Here is a 22,049-nt window from a genome sequence, read left to right on the forward strand (position 1 = left end):
TTATTCAAACGGTTCAAATTTAATTTTTTTCAATTTGTAATTTTCAAATAATAAATGTGCTATCTCTTGTGCTTAATTTTTTGTTCGCTTACTTCTTTTTGAATTCAATATCGCCTTATAAATTTTCAAATTATAGTAATGTTACCTTATTGTTAAAAAGTGTGGAGTTTGACCATTTGTAAAAGGGTTAACCATGATCTTATCTTCAGATTTAAAATTATACTACTAAAAAAAATAACGGGCAAAAGTACACTTGAAAAATAAGATCAGAATCAAAATTATACATTAACTATTTGTTTAATTAGAATTCCCACATCTAACTCTTACATAGTGCTCAATAATTTAACTCCTTGCAGATTCTGCATCTTTAATTCCTTTCATGTTATCGTGTTATCGACACGATTAGAAAATTTTTAGATAACATTAAACTCACAAAAAAATCTCTGAGACTTATAGTCACTTAGCAAAAATTCTTGCGACAAAATTAGATCTAACATAGATTTCACAGGGAAAAATATATGTTTAAAATTTACTGCTTTTATTTTTACTTGTCAAAAAATATACTTTATAATAAATAATATATGCCCATGCACTTGCTAACGAATTTATTATTGACCTGACTTGAGGTGAATTTTTTTCATTCATTTTCAATGTTATTCACGGAGAATTTAATTTCTTTTGTATCCAACAGAAATCAACATACTAAATCAATTATCCCATAGAAAAATATTAATATGTTGACTCCTATAATTTCATTTGATTTTTAATTAAACATTTATAAGTTTTATTATGTTGCTGTCTTTATTTTTCATTAAATTTCATATTACATTAATTTGCTGTATTTATAATTTATAATTACTAAAGGACAACAGTTAAAATTAGGACTTATACTCCTCTTGTTTTAAATGTAAAACTTTATTTTACAGTATGATTTTGATTACAAAATGAGTCTTACATTTAGGACTAGAGGATAATTATATTTAGAATGAAAGCAAGTACTTTCATATATTTAGAAGTTTTAGGATGTTTCATATCAGATATGAAAGGCTATCTTATGTTTAAGTTTGAAAAAAAAATTGCGCAATTTGGCCTTGATTTTTATTTGTGTGTCGGTCAAAGTGCAATACATCTTTTATAAGCTTAAAATTAGTTAGATTATTTAATACTCCTATGATAATAAATCTTTAAAAAAATTTATGTGCAAGGACCCCATTGCTCTTTGCGAGTCAAGGTCTTCGGTGCACATTATAATAAAATTTAGGTTGTCCAAAGTTAAGATATTTATATTAAAATTTTAAATAAAAAATATTATCTACCCATGATTTATAAAGGATTTTGCACATTATGTTTATTATCTTATGAGATTTTATTTATCATGTGCCTATAACAAATAAATTAAGTACAAAATAGAGTTAGATATAATTTACTCAAGTTATCAGATCCAATCATCCAATCAAGAGTTTTATGATCAATAATACTTAATAAAATTTTAGCCATGTAAGTTTTAATTATTAGAAAAATTATTGTGCTAAAATTTTATGGGAGAATTATGTCTCATAAATATAAAAATGAACCTACGTTTTGTCCATAAATTAGGTCTTGTTTGATTTTATTTTCTATTTTTATGTTTTTAGAAAAAATTTCTGGAGTAATTTCTGAGAACAAGTTTTACAAATTAAAAAAAAATATTTTTGGATTACTATGCCTCTGAGAAACTAAAATCTATAATCTGAAACTAAAAATATTAAAATCAAAATAAGAGCAAATTTTAAAGAATAAATATTGTATTAACCTATAATATCTTGCAATATAAAGTAATTTCATTTAGATTGCTTAAATATCTGTTAGAAGGGGCTTTATTAACATCATTAGACTTTTGTTAATAACTAACTTAACTTGAAAATTAATAATTTAACTGTTATATTTAAAATCAGAAAAAATATTGTTTTTAAACACCTAACTAAAGTTAGAAAAGATGTCAAAAGGCAGGATTATTTCAACATCAATTTGACAAGTAATGTTTCTGAGAGGAATCCCAATTGGGTCAACACGTGAATAATTATTGAATGGACTAAAGCTTCAGTGTCATAAAAAAGATGGGCATTCTTTTCCATTAAGCAATCTCTTTTATGGATTTATTTACTAATTCCTCTTTTTTTTAAAAAAAAAATTTCTTTTGTCCAAATAATTTGATGATTATTAATGATCAAAAGAAAGATATCTAAAAATGATCATCACAAAACAGAGTGAATGACAGAATAAAAAGAAATTTGCTTCTTTCCAAAATTTTAGTTTACGTGTAAGTTTAAATTTTGAGAACGATATTTATTGAGAGAGTTTTAACCTTAATACTCCCGGCTCGATAAAGATTAGCTTAAGTATAAAATGATTTGAAGATATTTTGAACTACACCAAAAAAGAGAAATTGGCTTCTTTCCTAAAATTTTGAATTAAACCCAAACCAAAGAATTAAAGAAACCATCAAGAAATGAGTTTTATTTTTATTTTTTTTGTGAAAATTATAAGTCTAAATATTTTGTACTATTACTTGGCGATTCTATAATAGTACAAAGGTTTTGGAGGTGTTTGGGTAGAAACTAAATCATAGTTTTAAAAATGTTTTTATGAACGATTTTGTCTCGTTTTACGAAAATCCAAACACCTCTTAAAATTAACTCTAGTCAGCATTGACGTAAGGTGAAGATTGGCGTATGATAAAGATATTTCTTTAATAATTATTTCAGCATCAAATACAACGTCCTATTTCATATTTAAATATTACTAACCCTTAAAAAGGGCATCTCTTTGTATGGTTGTTTTTTCATTTATAACTAATTATTCACAAGTCCTAAATAAGGGATTTATTTGCAAATAAATCTTGTAAATGAACAATGATTTAGGAAATATAATTTTTGGTTCATTAAATTTGTTCTTACTTTAGTTTTGGTCTTTTAAATTCCAAATCATAGGTTTTGATTACTCAAATTTTTTCTTATTTAAAATATTGATTCCTGTAATTTAATAAAACCTAGGACCACTTTACAAGAACTAAAATCTATGATTTAAACTTAAAAAATTAAAACCAAAATAAGAATAAATTTAACATAAACTTTATAATTTGATAGTCTGTGCTCGACTTTGTAGATTCTTTAATAAGAATTGATATTTGGGCTCTGCAATGTTTTTTTTTTTTGGTAGTTTTACCTATTCCCCTGGACATGATTGTCTAGAAAAATTGCAATATATATATATATATGATTGTCTAGATTAAAATTAGATAGTCTATATTTAGTATTATTTACCTTTATATTTTAATGGATATAGAATCTAAAATGTAATAATTTACTAATAAATATCTTTTAAAAAATAAATTTATTATATAAAAATTTTAAATTCTAACTCTCCAAAAATTAAAGTTATATTTAGTTACCTCAATATGATTATATTCAACAAAGAGATATCTATAGCAATGAAAAAAAGTCAAATGTTTTCATCGTAGCTTTGTTGTTAAGGTGATAGATTTTTTTTTTCTTATTACTATTTATTTTGATGAATCAAAATCGATATCATTTGACAAGGAGAAAGGCAAAGAAAAGGACCATATAGCACGGCGGACCACTTTTCCGGTACAAACTACCAATATGCAAATGACAACTCAAGAAATGACACAAATGCAATGCTGTAATATTAGTCCCACTATTCAAACTTTATAAATATCCTTTTGCCAACAAAAACTTTCTAAATATAACAACTTTTAATGGACTTTACATTTATATATATATATTTATCTAAGGAAAAAAAATCCAGCAATAAAAGTCCGTTTTTTTTTTATATGGCAGAATGACAATTGGAGATCATAATTCTTGTATTCATGCTGCCGGTAAGAAAGTTGTTGAGAAATTCAAAGTACTGATTGAACTACTTTGGTCAGTAAAGAAATACTTTTCTAGCTTTATTTATAAAGTGAAGGAAAGATTTTTTGTTGTTGTCTAGATTAGAAAATTGATAAATTTTAAGGTAAAATTAATAATGTTTAAGGTCTGTTTTTTTCTTCTGATAAAAAATGTTGAAAATGACTTATAATTAGAATTAGAGAAGTATCCAAAAAAACATGGGTATTTGGTGGATGGCTGTATAATCAATTTAATTAGAATATGGATATTTAGGTGGAAATCGCCAAAACCATGGTTTTGACGGGAAAGAGAAGGGGAAGGGGGGGGGGAAAAGAGAAAGCAAAAAAGAAGAACCAAAATTTAAATTAAAAAAAAAAAAAAAAGAGGGAGAAACCAGGCAAACAGGAAGAATAGGGAAGAAACTCTAGAAGAGAGGGAAAACTCAATTTTCAATTTCCAATTAAGATTATATTTTAACAGCTATTTATAACTTCAATTTTAACCGTATGAATTAAATGTAAAATATTTTTAAAATCCTAAGATTAAATGCGAGAAATAATTAATAATAAAAAAATAACAATCAAATTATAATTAAAACAAAAATATTTGTGAGAATCCCAAAAAAATACTTTTGAATTTCAAAATTTTAAATTAGTCTTGTTTACCACACCTTAATAATAATTGACAACATTTAAAAAATAAATGACAGCAATTTTTGTAGTAATTCCTGATTTGATATTTTAAAATTTAGGAGTATTTTTTTGGTTTTTTTTTTAAAATATTCCTTCTAATACTGAAAAATCCTAAATTCCTAATTAACCATTGTCTTGTCTCATATCCCATCAGCTACGTATGGAATTGATTTTTTAATCTAAATATCTGAATTTTTCTCTTGTTTAACATGAACTAGCCACTTGCGATGGCCTAATTCGCAATAATAATGGAAGATGGATTATTAACACTTTCCATTTATTATTATAGTAGTCAGCTTTCGGTAAAATCTTCCAGGCCAAATTGGTTGACCAACAATTTAATTGATAATGGGCCACATGTTTGTTATAAAAAGTCCAAGCCCAAAATCAAAATTCTTCACTAATTTCTGGGCTCGGGGCTTGAAAACTAGGCCCAATCAAACTAGATTGAGTATGAATTATTTCTTTGTTCCAATGATCAATTTAAATTTCTTTATGTGGAAGAAACGGTGATTATAATAATTTATGATTGAAAAATCATATATATATTTATTTTAAAAATTAATACTAATACTAATAAACTCTCAAACCTAGCTACCCCTAAGTTGACTATTTGAAAATCTATCATGTTATAATTATTTTTTTCCCCCAAAAATGTTCTTAGGACCGAAGTTGTATTTAAAATTGGAAAGTTGGTTCCTAAAATATTTTATACAATTACTTCCTTAAATTTTAATTAAATTTGGTTGTTAAAATATTGCATACATTTATTCAATTGAAATTTTGTCAAAGAGATAACCTAAACCTGCTATGGAAATAAATGTAAACTCCATTTGTCATGATAATTTTTAAATTTTATTGGACAAAAAATGAGTGATATAATATCCTAATAATATTTAATCATTTTATGAGGTTTATTATTAAGAATGATCAAATTACATTGTTAATACATTGCAAAGAGTATAGCTTATTAGAAATTTAATTTATATAGTATATAGAGATGGACTTAAATAAAAGTGAATTTTGCTCCAAAGTCCAAACAATTTTAGGGTAGGCCATGTGAATACCGCGCCTAAAGCTGTCAATTTCCGCACGCAAGTGAAAAATTAAACTATAGGTCAACTTATAATAAAAAATACATCTATGTATTGTAAAACCTTTTTTCAAAGTAAATATTGCTTTCAAGCGTATCATCCCAAGGAACCGAAATCATATCCAAGCAAATCAAGAGCTTGTTATGCCTACGACCGTTTCATTGTTTTACTTTTGCCAGGTGAATGAAAATTTCAAACACAACTCACCAATTAATATATATATATATATATATATATCATCGCCACCATCACATCATTAGAAAATTGAAGGGCAAAATAGCATCATAATGCTTCTTTTATACTTAATATAAAATCCAGTTAACTAATTTGAAAAAATTAAAAAATACAAATAAATTATTTTAAAACATTTATATTTATATTTTTCCTTAATTTATAAATTTATATATAATCTAATGATACATATAAATAGTTTAAAGAAACCATGTAACATGTATTCTAATTAATTTATTTATTTAGCTTTTTTAATATTTTTAAATTGATCAATTAAGTATTATATTAAGAAGCAGAGAATAGTCTTATTTATGATAGAATTTCACCCATACTTAGTTGTGCCCAAATGTCTGTTAAAAATCATGACGCAAGGGCAGTTTTTTTTTAAAAAAAAATTCCACAAAGGCAAATGACGTGGTAGACTGATTTGACTTTTTCTTTAAAAAAAAAATTTGTTAAGACGACGGAACGCGGATTATAAGATTTAAAAATATGTATAAGCACTTGAATAAATAAATACAAACGGCTGGAAGTTGGGTGGAGGGTGAGAAAGGCCGATGGAGAACGCATGTGGGAGCAACTTTGTCTTAGGTGTGGAAACGATCTATTGGAAGATAAGATTCAATTCATTGTGGTGTTGTATTCCTTTTTTGCCTAATGTGAAATCCAACGAAGCCCTTGTTAACAAATACTCTGATACTATATTTACAAGTTATTTTTAACATATTTTATATAAATTAAGAAAAACTTTGAATTTTATTAACTTTATTTAAAATTTAATAAAATGTATATCTATATTAACAAAATTTTATTGTTTTATAAATACTACCAAAAAATATATTTTCTCTCTATTCTATAAATAGAGTCAGGCGAGTAGGATTTACCCAAAAAGTTTATATTACTACCTCCAGTCTTTAATATAAGATCTTGTTTGACTTTTATTTTACTCCTAAATATAAAACCCCAATCCATTTTGTCTTTCACATTTATGCATTTTTTTCTCAAGATAATCCTTCTAATAATAATAGGTCTAACCAATACACTTGATTAGTAAAGATGTTTTAGGAAAAACAACATATTTATTACAAATAACTAACTTAACTTCTTTCCTTAATCTCTTTAAATTAATCAACTAACTCTTATAAATAGGATTAAGGGTAGTGATTAGAATTAAATGCTAGGACATGCCTATCTTAGGGAGTGTTTGGATAGAAACCAAACCATGGTTTCAAAAGTGATTTTACGGTTTACAAGATAAATATGAGGAGGAATTTATCTTGATTTGCAGAAAAGTGCTTCTGAGAAGCACTTTTCAGGATATCCAAACCCCCTTTTAAAGATGATATATGAATTGGGACGAAGACGACGTGGCATTTGATGCGTCCATGGAGATGACGGGGGCTCCCTTTGTCAGTTGATGAAGATGATGTTGAGATGGGGACGAGGACTTTCTTTTTATACAAATTATTCTCGCATTTTCCCTTTTTTTAATAAGAATTAAATGAAGAAAAAATTATAAATAATTACTATTAATTAAATTATATATTTTATAAGTAACTTATATGTAGAATAAAACTTTTTTTTCCTTTAAAAAGTGACTTATAAGAAAAACGGAAGCGTTACCCTACAGCATGCTAAAATAAAACAAAATTGAAAGTTTTTTCTTTTTTTTGCCCCTTCAGGGAATCATTTTATTTCCCAATGATGACTTTTTTTTGGGCCAACTAATGATGCCCCCCTTCTAGGCAAAGCAAAAGTATACTTAAATCATACTCCTCCAGTTCTTAATATAAAACCTAATTGTTAAGTTAGTTTTGATCTTAAATATAAGACTCATTTCTCATATTTATTAATTTTCTCTAAATTATCCATATAAATACTCCATTAACCATAATTAAGTAAAAGAGGGAAAGGGGATATTAAGAAGATGATTATGGTATTTTACGAAAAATGCGTCACTTTTTTTATAATTAACTAACTTACCTAACTTCTTTAATTTAATCAAATTAGTTAAATAAGTCTTATATTAAGGATTAGAAGAATATTAGTTAAGTTAAATAATATAATTGTTTTTCATATGTCGCAGCGTGCCAGGCGCCTACCAATCATTTCAACTTCACCGACATAGGCATATTGGAAATTTGCTGTTAATTAATGGAGTTTTTTTAAATAGTTTGCATGATTGTATATATGAATATATGGACAGTTACTATTTAATATTTTAAGAGGGTGAACACATTAAAAGACTGTTGTATTTGTTTGTCTTTTTTTTTTTTTGGGGACCTCCTATCTTTTTAGTTTTTTCCCAAATATTTTCAATTTTAAAGCTGTCGATTTTTTCATTTACTTGTTTAATCTTTGCATATTAATCGCAATATTTATCACATATTAAAAGGTAAAAATGTTTTCTTCTTCTTTTTTTTTGGTTTTTTACCTTTGAAAATGCTCTTTTTTTCAGTGTTCCCTAACTTGCCAATGTAATTTCATAACATATTTATGTGCATTGTAACTGCCCATTGATAAAAGCCCCCTTACTCTATGTAATTAAGGGATATTTCGGGAGATAAATTATTAATTTGAAAGATAAACAGATAAAAATCTTATATTTAGAATTAAAAAAAACTCATTGTCTAGTTCTTTAATTTAGGATCGAAAATAGCAATACCTCCATTTCTTAATATAAAAGCTTGTTTAACTTTTAATTTGATCCTAAAAGACCCCAATTCACTTTGTTTTTCATATTTATCCACTTTTTCTAAAGTAGTCCTTGTAATAGTTACACATGTTCAATGTTTCATCAAATGATAATTTTAGCTAATACACATAACTAGCAAGCGTATTCTAGGAAAGATAATATCTATTTACTACAAATAACTAACTTAACCAATTTTCTGAATCCCTTCAAATTAGTCAACTAGCTCTTATATTAAGGACAGAAGGTAGTATTATATTATAGGATCTCTTAGTGTTTTTTTCTAGTGGTCAATTGGAATCACAAAAACTTGTGTTGACTTATGTTATAATTGCTTTAGTCTTCATCTTTAGGATTCGTTTGATTATTTTATTCACATACATTACATATTTATATTACCATCAAGGAAGGCCTCATCATTAAACGATGACAAATTTCGTTTTCACAATAAGATGTGGACTTTATGAATTATTGGATTTTCGTTTTATATTTCTACGATCTTATGGTAGACTACTTATGTGTATATAGGCTTTGACACGTCATATATAATCATTGAATTGATTAGAGATGATCTTGTGATAATTAGCAATTTAATTAAAATTGAAGGTAAAATACGTGACTTTGGATGGATTTGAATTGAGTTAATTTGTATTTTAATAAAGTTCAAAGCAGGCTATATTTAATACTATGCCGTGAGCCAAAGAAACGATAAAAAGAAAATTTTATATTATTTATAGAAAATAATTTTTTATTATGATTTATATTAATAATTTTTTATTATATGATTTATATATCCAGGTATTACACAAACTTTCCCCCTTATCATAAATTTTATTTTATATAGATGTTTGTATTCTTAATTTTGAACATGGAAATTTATGTCCTTAATTTGAAGAATCATTCTCAAATTTGAAATCTTGTGTTCGAGTGATCATAAGTTTACATTGAGTGATCTCATGTGTTCATCTACCATTGAAAATTTATTCAAATAGTTCAAATTTAATTTTTTAATTTGTAATTTTCATATAATAAATGTACTGTCTCTGGTCCTTAATAACATAATAATCCTCTAATAAAAATAAAATAACATAACAATTATATAATTAAAATAAAATTCAGAAATATTCGTATATGATGCTCTAGTGAGCAATATTACTATAAAACATACAAAAAATATATGGAAACCTGCGTCATTTACAAACCGTGCACTGTGACTTATTATTTTGAGCCTTATGCAAATATGAGTTCTATGAATTCTAATACGAATATTTACTCCAAACAGATGCTGCAAAATTAAAGAATCTTATCTCTAGTAGTAACAAATAATTAATTTTTTTTATTTATACAATTTAAACAGGTACGTGTACAAATATCTCAACACTAAGCTTAAATTCGGAACCTCATCTAAGAGCGACGATGATGCTGTTACTGAGGCAGCTCAGTAATTAATTTGTTAATGGAAGAAATCTGAATAGGCCAATATTAAAATAATGAAATATTAAAATCATGCATAAAATAAAATCTTGTTATACATATTTAATTTAAATTTATAGAGACTTGATTGGCATGAAAGGTGCTCAAAGTGATCAGCCCTTCCATTGTTTTTTGGACTGAAATCAGCCCTTCCATTTAATTATTAGTGAAATGATCAATTTCAAACAAAAAAAAATCTGTAATTTTCGAAACATGAGATGCCAGCGAGGTTCTTATTATATTAAAATAACCTAATAATTCTACAACAAAAATAACATAATAATTATATAGTTCAGAGAAAATTCATAAAAATTTGTGCAGCATGTTCTAGTAATCGATATTTATATCATAAAATATACAAAATATAGAAAATTGCGTTATCCACAAACCATGCTCTATGTCTTATTTTAGGTTTTATGCACACACATATATATAAACTCTAATATGTAATATAGCTACTCCGAACACAAGCTCCATATAAATATATATATATATATAATTAAACAAGAATCCTATCTCTATTAGTAATTAATTAGTTAATTGAAGAAATCTGAGCGAGTCAATATTAAATACGGACATAATTTAAGACTTAATTTATCTCTTAATAAAATAAATTAGATGCATGTTGCCGGCAATTATGGGGAAATTAAATCAAACTTTTTAAATTGCAAAGTTGAAGACTTTAAAGATTGATCAGGTGATGTGAAACTTCCACAACAGTCGAATACTCAAAACAATATTTATTGAGTGATACCAAACGAAGATTTTAAATCAAATGCTTACTATATATAAAAAAATATAAAAAATACTCACTACAAAAAAACAGCGAATTAGCGACGGAATTTGTGACGGAAACAAATTCCATCGCAAATTAGCGATGGATTAGCGATGGAAATTCCGTCGCTAATTTTTTTGACAGATTAGTGACGGAATTTCTGTCCGTCACTAAATTCCGTTGCTAATTCGTATTTAGCGACGGAATCTTTTTCTGTCAGACAATTCCGTCGCTAATCTGTAAAAAAAAAATAGCGACGGAAATTTCGTCACAATTCCGTCAGAAATTAGCGATGGAATTTGTTTTCGTCGCAAATTCCGTCGCAAAGTTTAAGAAAATAAATTACATAGGATATATATACAAGTAGGAAAATACTATTTATCATAATCTATTTAAATCATTTAATTTTTTATATAAAATAATTTATTAGATTTTATTATAGTAGTTATTTTTTGAATTTTTTGAATAACAAGATTTTTTGACTAATTGTAAATGATTTTCTTCAAATATATAAACCACATATACATATATAATATAATGTAATATAATATATATATATATATATAATTAAATTGTATATCTTATCAATGTTAATTAAAAAATAAATTTAAAAATTATTTATGAAAAATTATTTATGATGTAAAATTCAAAATTAGTGTCATTAGAAATTAAAATGATATTAAAAAGATTTTTAAAACATAAAAAATTATAAAAATAGTAAAACAAATATTTAAAAATTATTTTTTCATTAAAATAGTTATTATTGAAATTATTATATAGTATATTTTTAGTTTTTAATAATATATATATGTATATATAATTGTTTGTGTAAAATAATATAATATATATTTAATTTTACATAATAAGTCAATAGGTTTATTACAGCTCAAATGGTAAAGCCGCACATGCGCACGGAGGAGGTCCTGGGTTCAAGTCATAGAGAAGTCACTTTGATAAGGGAATTATGTAGTGGTGACACGTGGCAGGCAGAGGTGTGACACGTGGCGCACATGTGGCAGTAGATGTGAGGTGACAGCGACACGTGGAGGTGGTCTCAGTGATGACGTGGCAATTGGTAGAGGTGCCACGTGGCATTTTATTTTATTTTTTAAAAAATCGAGTTAGCGACTGATTAGCGATGGAAAAATTTTGTCGGTAATTAGCGACGGAAAATCCGTCGCTAATCCATCGCTAATTAATTAGCGACAGAGGAATTAGCAACGGAAAAAATTCCGTCGCTAATTCCGTCGCAAATCCGTTCCGTCGCAAATCCGTCGCTAATCCGTCACTAAATTCCGTCGCTAAAATCATGTTTTTTTGTAGTGACTCAAGTTAAGATCTTTATATCTATTATATCAAGTTCTTCAATTAAATATAACTACGTGTTATTTTTTCATGCGATGAGAAAATTTAACATAATAGATATCAAAAACTAAATATAAATATTGTCCACAATATATATGCCAGGTGGAGCCAGGACTTTTAGCTACTAAATTTGTTTCTTTGAAAATCTGTATAGAAAAAATATAATTGTCTTGAATTTCTTATAAAGAGGATGTTTTGCATCAAAATATTGCATTCTTAATTTAGAAAACCATATCAAAAGACTGTTTGCAAGAGAACCTCAAAAGCCTAACGAGATTGTTAGGGCTATTATTGAAGTACATATAGACATAGTTTTTTTTTAAATAAATTCTTGCTCTCATTCGCTTATTTCAGTTTTTTGTGCTTTCTAATCCCAAGTTTCTAAATTTCAATTTTCTTAACATAAGTTTATTATGTTATTGTAACTTGTAAGAACTCTTTATTAAATATAAATTTCCTTTTGTTTTGGTTAAAAAAAAGTAAATAATATTTTTATTTCTAGGTCAACTCTCCACAAAAAATAAACATAGAGAGAGAAAGCGAGATTCCTTTAGAAAGAAGCACCTGGATGCATGCTAATAAAAGTTTCATTATTTTTTAGGAACATATAAAAGTTTCACTATTGCATGGGTCGACACTATATCTTCTAAAAGCACATGTGCATGTTCCATTAATGCTAGCAACTACGAACTAAATGTTTGTGTATGATCCTCAATTGTGGCAAATAGATTGACTAGGAATTTATAACCTTATAAGTAAGATATGGAGTTTTCGGGTTGGAGCAGTAGTCTTTTAAATAAATAAAAAGAAAGTAACATTAACGATTTCATAAGACATTAATTTAACGACTTCACTTAATTTTTTTCCCCTACACATTAAGATAAAATTTAATCTACTTTAGCTAGTCAGCCGGTTTGATAAGGCATTTTGGAGGAAGAAAAGTAACTTATAGTAGTCAATTTGCATATTTGAGAGCTGTTTGTCACAGCTTTCAGCTAATCTGACTTATAAGTCAAAAGTTGCTTTTTTATATACGATTATAGAAGCATCTAAAACTTATTTATAACTTATGCAAAAGTAGCTTTTTGGAGTTAAAATATATTTTTGCCCATACATTTATGTTACTCTTATGCTTCTCTCTATATATTCTTTGTGCTTCCTAATTAGATTTTAGTTATTTATTTTTAATATTCTCTTGAATAAAAATAATTCTGGACCGTATTTATAATATTTTAAATTTTTTATATTATTTTTTATTTTATATTTACATAAATTATGCAGAGTGTCATCCAATTAATTATATAATATTATTTGGTTCAAAAATTTTCACATTAATATGATTTCTAATTTAAATATATTTTATTCATTAAATATAAATTTTTCCTATTATAATAATTTAAAATTATTATATTTTGTAAATTCAAAGTTTTAATCATTTTGCATTTTTAATAAAAATCATACCCATTTTGGTCATTCTACAAACTAAACTTACTTATTCAATCATAATCCAAACAACTTTTTTACTTCACAAACTAACTTTTATAAAAGTTAATCCAAACATAAATCACATTACCCAATTTAATTTTTATCCAATCTGACTTAAGTTTTTTTTTCCCCCACTGCTAATCAAAACAGACTCAGTATAGGATATCATCTGAAAGCATTGTTTACTCCAAAATACAGAACAACACCTAGTGTTTATATATTTTTAATAAGACTAAAATATACGTTTAGTCTTTTATATTTACATTAAGTTTTAATCCTTCAAATTTATAGAGTATATTTTTCATCTTTCAATTTTAACACTATTTTTTTTTATCTGATAGAAAATAATGACTCATCAATGGTGAATGTAGCATCAACAAAGATAGAGTATCCATTTTGTTAGATGAAACTAATGATGTTAAGATTGAAGATCTAAAAATTTGTTTAATAGAATCAAAAGGTTAAAATAAAATTTGATGCAAACATAAAAGACCATAGTACTTTGGTTTGAATTTAGAATTTTAATTGCATTGTAGTATTTTTAATTTGACTTGTATTTTTCATTTCAAAACAACATTTAACTCTGGTCATTTAGTGCATTACAGTGCCTGGTAAAACGGAGAAGATTGGCTTTTTTGATGTTGCCCCCGGGGGGAGAGAGAGACTTTTTTGACAAGTTCATAGGTAGGTACTCTCTCCAATTCAAAATATAAGCTAAATTATAAGGAAAAACTACCAAATTTTGTTGGTTTTAATTAAGCATAATTAATCTTTGGGTCATTTTACTTTCACATGTTTTTAATTAAGCCCCCCATTTTTTCTTTTTATTAGGTCCTTGTAGTTTTACTTATTTTTTAATTAGGTCCTTTGTACTTTTAAAAAACTTATTTATTAACTTTATTCACTAAAATTAATTTCATTTTTAAATAATAATCATATAATAGGACAAAATAATTAATATAATCATTTAGTAATTAATAATTAATCAGAATAATCAATAATACTTAACTGTAAATTATTTATAATTATATTCTAATTTTAGAAAATTTTATTATAATAATTTGAATTTTAGAATTATAAAAATTAGAATTAAAAAATAAATAATATATATGTTTAACTAAAAATTTAAAAGAATATTAACATAAGATTGTTATAATAATTTATTATTTATAGAATATTATTATTCATAGAATAAAGAATAAAAACTACAAGGATCTAATTAAAAATAAAGTAAAACAATAAGGACATGATAAAAAGAAAAAAATATTACAAAGACTTGATTAAAAACATGTGAGAGTATAAGGATCTGATAAAAAAAATTATAAGGACCTGTATATTAATTATCCTTTTTAATTATAAGCGAAAACTAATAATCTAGTTTTAATACAATTGATGGCCGATTCTAATGATCTTCCTCATTTAAAATTATAAGAGATGAGTAGTTAAAATTGTTGCAATAAATAACCATAATATTATTAGAAAAACAATTCAATTTCGTACATAATATGGATAACTAACTTTTTTTAAAACATGGTGAAACAATTTTTTCCCTTTGCATAATTGATAATTATAGGGAGCATTTTGTTGAGATCAGCATAGTGATTACCTTTTTACTTATTTTTTGTATATGAACGAAAAATGAATGTTTTCTATTCCCTAAAATATAAAGAAAAAATTTTTTAAGGACCCTCTGAAAACATTAAAAAGATTTTAAAACTTTTAAATTTAAAAAAAAATCATTATTTTTATATTGGAATTAAAATTTTTCCAACTATTCGCTAGACTTATTTCTTTAGTATAATCAATAATATTTTTTTAAAAGATTATTTTCAAATTAAAGGGTAACTTGTACTATTCAAAATTACATCCACAATAACCAAGTCCTAACCGATAGATATAACTAATGTCAACAACAGCTGAGGTTTGCTTGCTGGCTGCGCCTCATTTTTTCAGGTTGTATAAATTGACTTTTCTCATCTTACCCCTCCTATACTTTTATTTTTTTGGTTGATAATTTATATTTTAATTTAAATATCCCAACTTAATTTTTGATTTCTGATCTTTATTAAAAATAATTCAGTTTAAATCTTTCACAATTTGATCAAAATTACTCATAAATTAAAGTTTTAAAAGAGAAACAAAAATACATAGAGAGAGTTCGCAGCTGAATTAATTAAGTGCCTTTTGTTTCTAAATTAGAAAGTACTCTTCCGGTCCTAAATATAAGACCCGTTTTATAGTGTAAATTACACTACAAAATGAGTCTTATATTTATTATTGGAGGAATACAATAATAAAAGATTAGCTATGACCCATTATTAAAAAAATTGGCTAATGACTAATTAAGCCTTGCTAGGAGGCATCTAGCTAGGGTTAATAGAAATTATAATTACTATACTTAATTAATTAGTTAATTTGGTATCAATTAATGAATTATATTAAAAAGTATCAGCCAGTGCCCACAGACCCCTAATATTTACATCTGTCGACAGAAATTATTGACCAAAAATAACTTAAAGAACTAAGATTGAATAGTATATACTGCAGATAGATAAAAATTGACAGTTAAATAATTAAATTAGTTAAAGTCAAACTTAAGATGCGTCCCAATATGTCCAAGAAGAAGAATACGTGTTTAATTATGAGACGAAGGATTTGACTTTGGTGCTGCCACAGAGAAGTGGCACACACAAATATATATATATATGTATATGTATATGTATATATCACACAACACGAGAGAGAGAGAGAGATCAGCAGACAGATTCTGCAAAGAATTAAATGGGTAGATCAGAGGAAGAAGAAGACAAAAAGATGCAGAAAATGGATCTCTCTTTGAAGATTAATCATCATAGTGAAGAACACCAAGGAGCAGATCAGAAGAAGGTAGAAGAAGATGACGATAAGGAAGAAATATTGGCAAAAGCAGTGAAGGTTGACGAACAACAAGCTCCTCATCATGAAGCCGCCACAGCTGCACAAAATCAGACAGAAGAACGAGTACCAGAAGAAGATGATAATAATGGATCAATGGTACAGAACACTAAAGCAAGAGAGGTATATATATACACACATACACTTCTTTCTTTAATTTGTTCATTGCACAGAAGAAAACCTCATCATTACATTCTTGGGAATTATGTAATAGATCGAGATCTAACTGTTAATCCAAAATCTATAACTGTTAATTATTGAACCAGTCCATTTAGTTAACAATGTATTTAAAGATCTTTACCATGGCTTCGATTCATCCATGAATCTAATTTCACCGATGAACTTCTCGTTGTTGATAATATTAGCCGGAAAGAATTTTGATTTATCGTTTGGGATCCTTCTTTAATTACTCAAAATTAAACCTCTAGTTTTGAGGATCTTAATTAGGGGCTTAACTATTCTTACCATATCAATTATGCTTACACAGACAATAGACCTAATGTCAGTACGGCGACGTTTAATTGCCTGTGTTTAATTCAAGTGCATAATTTTAATAATTTAGGTGTTTTTTTTTTTTGGATAACTATATGTAGGAGTTAAGTGTGCTACAAGTGGAGACAGATCGCATGAAAGAAGAAAACAAAGTTTTAAAGAAAGTAGTGGAACAAACCATGAAAGACTTCTACGATCTTCAGATGAAACTCGCAATCATCCAGCAGAACCACAGCAAACACAATAAGGTATAAATAAAAATATCAGTTAATCTCTCTCTCTCTCTCTACATTATAATTCTTATCTTAATTTGGAATAATCTCTTTTAGGATCCTGATCATCAGATCTCTCTGCCACTTCAAAACAGTGGAAATCCTGTTGGCAGTGATGAGAATGATCATATAAAGAAGATTGGATTGGGATTATCACTGAGGTTACAGACAAGTGAAGCGGAAGATGATGAAGCTAAAAGGGAAGGACAGGAGTCTAAGAAGAAGGAATTCTTAGAATTGATGACAAGTAGCTTTGGAACATTATCATCAGTGCAAAACAAAATACCTCGGACTAATATTCATCACCAGTCGCCAGCTTCTGGTCTCAGTAATGCTCATGTTGCTTCTTCTTCTTCGTCTCCAAATAGGAAGGCTAGGGTTTCTGTTAGAGCCAGATGTGCAGCAGCCACTGTAAGTATATCTATATACATTTCATTCGTTTCTACACATCCCCATTTTTTCGCCTATATCTTTTTTGTATACTATCTTCGATTCTAATTATAAAACCTCATTGTAGTCTGTAAATAAGATTTTATAATTAGGACTGGAGGTAGTACTATATATACACAATAGTGTACATTATTTAACCCGAAATTCTTGGTAACCTGAAAAGAGATCAATATAATGGTGGATCTTATTTCATAGGTGAAGTTTAATATATAGAAAGTTTGGGCACCTAGAAAGGGATTGGGGTTAGATGTTTTACTCAAGACAAAACATAAAGCCTTTTGCCTCTATGGCTTTTCAAATGTTTTGAGGTATAAAAATATACTTTTTAAATTTGATTGAGTTACATTATTGATTAAAATATTTTACATCAACAAATTCAGATATTGACATTAAATTTAAGTATATAACAATATGCATGTTAAGGAGATGATCAGTAGATGTTGGGAAAAAATATAGTATGTTAAGAAGATGACGAAGTGTGTGGATGTATTTTTAAGGCAACACATATGTAGTCAAGATAATTGAACACAAAAAAAAAATAGGGATTACAAATATAGTATGCTTTCCTTGTGTGGTTCAACAAAGGGGAAGGGGATGGATTTAAATGAAAAGCAAGGGGTGAGAGAGATTTCAAGGACAATTTAAAAATTTAATTAAATTCTATTATAAGGATAATAATGTCCAAAAGTATTTCAATTAAAAGCATTTTCTCCTAAAATCTCATCTTTTAGAGCAATTACCTTCCTCTCTTCTTCAAAAAGCTCAAACCAAACACAATATTAATTTTAAAAAAAAGTACTGAATCACAGTGTCTCAAAAAAACATAAATATAGTAATGAGTCTTAATTACGTAATAAGTGAAGTCTATCGTTATACTCCTAAGCTCTTATCCTATTTATACAATGAAGAGAAGATATTTTTTTTATAATATTTATAGGACAAAGAGAGAGTTTTTTGTATAAATATACAATTTTACCTTTCATTTATTATTATTATTATTATTATTATTATTATTATTATTATTATTATTATTTTATTATTATTATCTTGACTTTATTCTCATATAAAGTATAGATAATGTATATTAAACAGGAAAAAATTGAAACATTGCTGAGTTTTAGCCTATATGAATCATGTCAGGAGTAACTTATAAATAGGATCAGGAGATTATATATTTTTCTCAAGTCCCATCAACTATATAGTTACATATATTTCATGTACGTGTATCCAGGGTATTTTGTTTCTCAGAGAGCTTTGTGATTTGAAAAGTGACCATAAAACAAAGAATTGAGAACAATTGTTGATTATATATGCAGATGAATGATGGGTGCCAATGGAGAAAATATGGACAAAAAATTTCCAAAGGAAATCCATGTCCTCGTGCCTATTATCGTTGCACTTTTGCCCCTGGCTGTCCCGTCAGAAAACAGGTACTAATAGTAGTACCTAATTTAACATTAACTTGTTTGGATTCGAAAGTTTATATGACTACCCATTTAATTTGTTTAATTTTCTTTTGAAAAAAGTGATATAAGTTAGAATAAACATGAGAAAGTTGTTGGCATAATTTGAGCTAGATATGCGTTGGAAAAGGCTTATTTTTGACAAGTTATTTGGATATCTTATCAATATACTTCATGCTCTCTCTCTTTTGGACATTAAAGTTGTCTTTTAAGCTTGTTTTTTAGTTTCTTTAGTAATTTTGGGGTTATATTTCTTTAGTAATTTTATTGGTTCACTACCTTCTTGTAACATGCAAGACTTCTATTTTTTTAATATCATTCATTTATATATATAAAAAAAAGGATAAGTTATTTGGAGTAAGTTTTCCAAGAAAAAAGCCATAAAAAAACTAAAGGAAAAGATTTTTTTTCAATAAAATATTTATAATTAGCTTACTTTTTCCCAACAAATCAGGTGTGAAACTTGACTAGAATATGTTGCTTTTCAAGTTTTATTATTTTGCTCCTCTGGTTTTAAATATAAAATTTATTTTATAGTGTAATTTATATTATAAAATGAGCATTACGTTTATGACCGGAAGAGTATTTTATAATCTTATACAATTTAAATACACACAAGCATGTCAATGTCAAACTCAAGCTTAAAACCCCATTCAAGTGTGACAAGTGGGTTGTTTCATTCTTTTGTCAATGCAGTGTTTCATATATATAGACACTTGTTGGGCATTTGAATATATGTCGTGTTTTATATATATTATATATATATATATATATATATTACACACCAAGAGTTGTTAGGTGGCTTACGCTATTATATCAAGTGTTCACACTGGTTTTCAATCTTCACTGTTCTTTAATATGATTATTCTTTGACGACAACAAATTTTTGAATATGATTCATATTAATACTTTTGTCTCTCAGGTGCAGAGATGCTTAGAGGACATGTCCATTCTAATAACAACGTACGAAGGAACACACAACCATCCTCTTCCCGTAGGTGCCACAGCCATGGCTTCCACTGCTTATGCAGCTCATTACAATAACAATAATACCTTTCTCCCATCACCAAACCCTAATATTGACCCTTCCAAAGGACTCATCCTTGATCTAACTTCAACCCCCTTATCTTCTTCATCATCATCACAGCCCAGATTTTCTTGGACACCAAACACAACCAATAGTTTTCCCAGTTCTGTACAAGAAAATAATCACAGTGTTTCTGCGATTGCTTCAGATCCTAAGTTTAGGGTTGCTGTGGCGGCTGCGATAACATCCATTATTAATAACAAAGACATCAATCATAGTACTGTTACTAATAATAATAATGATAATAATCCTTCAGCGGGGACAACGTTGTCGACGGCTTCTTTTGTTGGTGCTGGCAATAATATTAATAATGGAAGAAGCTCTGGTAGTAGCAGCAGTAACAGATGGATCTTAGAGTCCCTCTCATCATCACCAAAAGGGAAGACCCAGTTGTAAGATTAAGCATGGAGGAGGATATTATTCTGATTCATTTGTTTCTTTTGTTTTTTCCCCCTTGAAATTACTTTTTCCTATATTTTTTTAATTTACATACATATACGTATATAGGCTTAATATATGAAGAAAGTTTTAATTACTTTACGTATGCAAGTAATTGAAGCTAAGTGAAGTGTGAAGATACTGCAAATCTGTTGTGTTGTGTAGATCTTTTCGTGTACTGTACTCATTCCTGGATAGCTAATTGATTTCCTCTTTATACGATTCATTTTTCATTATTTTATGATTTCATGGCACACAACGGTGTTTAGAAACCAAAGATCTTTATGATGGTGAGGCAACCAAGTCACTTCAAATAACATGGAGAAAAGTTATAAATATATAAATAACAATATGTCTCGTACGTACACATATGTGTGTGTGTGTGTGTGTGTGTTGGTGGCTTGGTGCAAAAGTGGAGCCAACCATGAGGACAAAAAGAGCTTGGAAGCCAATTAATGCGAGAATGCAAAGAGATGCATATTTTGAAGACCCCTCAAGAGTTGAAGAAGACTCTCTTTTGAGGGGATCAGAGAATGATATTGCCTCCTGTCTTAAATATAAGATCCAGTAAGTGGATTTTATATTTATGACCAAATATAGAATAAACCAAAGTTGCATCTGTATGGATTTCTTTTCTTGAATGATTAGGCAGCTTCTTAATTACCACCTAGTGTTGCCAGATGATAAATTTCAATAGTGATATACATGAAGATATACACCCACACACACATATATCTCTCCCTCGCTGTTTAGCTTATCCCATTTTTCAAAGTAATTGCCGAAATCACCTTCTCAAAATTCAACAATTCTCTTCAAACTTTTCCGAGATTCAAAATTCAGATTCAATGTGTTTTTGCTGAAAGCATTTTTGGAAGAAATCTCAATTTTTTTTGTTTCACAATATTTTTTTCTCAAATGTTTATATAATAAGTTTCATGAAAATTTAATTCTTAAAAAACCATTTAAGATATATCATTTCACATAATCCAAATTGCAGTCAAAAGTACTTGCAATGCATGCAACATTAATTTACATATGATATATAAGAATATTATAAACTTTGAAGGATGGAAACAATTCAAGTCAAGCCAAGTTTTGACCAAATAGGCTCGAGCCTATGATAGGAACATAAAGTCCTAATAGGCCTACTTAAATCTTTTTTGAGACTTAGGCCTAAGCCTTCAAAAGGCCTAGTAGGCCTAAAATCTTTTCA

At 27.4% G+C, this 22,049-nt stretch overlaps 1 protein-coding gene across 2 annotated transcripts; it reads left to right on the plus strand.

Moving 5' to 3' along the window:
- Positions 1 to 16,471: 16,471 nt before the first annotated feature.
- Positions 16,472 to 21,031, plus strand: LOC114750715 (probable WRKY transcription factor 9). 2 transcript variants are annotated; one of them, XM_028939318.1, is made up of 5 exons: positions 16,472 to 16,757; positions 17,228 to 17,374; positions 17,456 to 17,809; positions 19,165 to 19,278; positions 20,234 to 21,031. In XM_028939318.1, the coding sequence occupies exons 1-5, from the start codon at positions 16,482 to 16,484 to the stop codon at positions 20,792 to 20,794; spliced, it is 1,452 nt and encodes a 483-aa protein (XP_028795151.1). In that variant the 5' UTR covers positions 16,472 to 16,481; the 3' UTR covers positions 20,795 to 21,031. The 2 variants fall into 2 exon arrangements, with proteins under 2 accessions (XP_028795151.1, XP_028795152.1); XM_028939319.1 differs by having other exon boundaries at positions 17,471 to 17,809.
- Positions 21,032 to 22,049: the final 1,018 nt, after the last annotated feature.

The sequence above is a fragment of the Neltuma alba genome, unplaced genomic scaffold, assembly GCF_004799145.2.
Source record: "Neltuma alba isolate B1F8T4 unplaced genomic scaffold, ASM479914v2 tig00006621_pilon, whole genome shotgun sequence".
NCBI classification, from domain to species: domain Eukaryota; kingdom Viridiplantae; phylum Streptophyta; class Magnoliopsida; order Fabales; family Fabaceae; genus Neltuma; species Neltuma alba.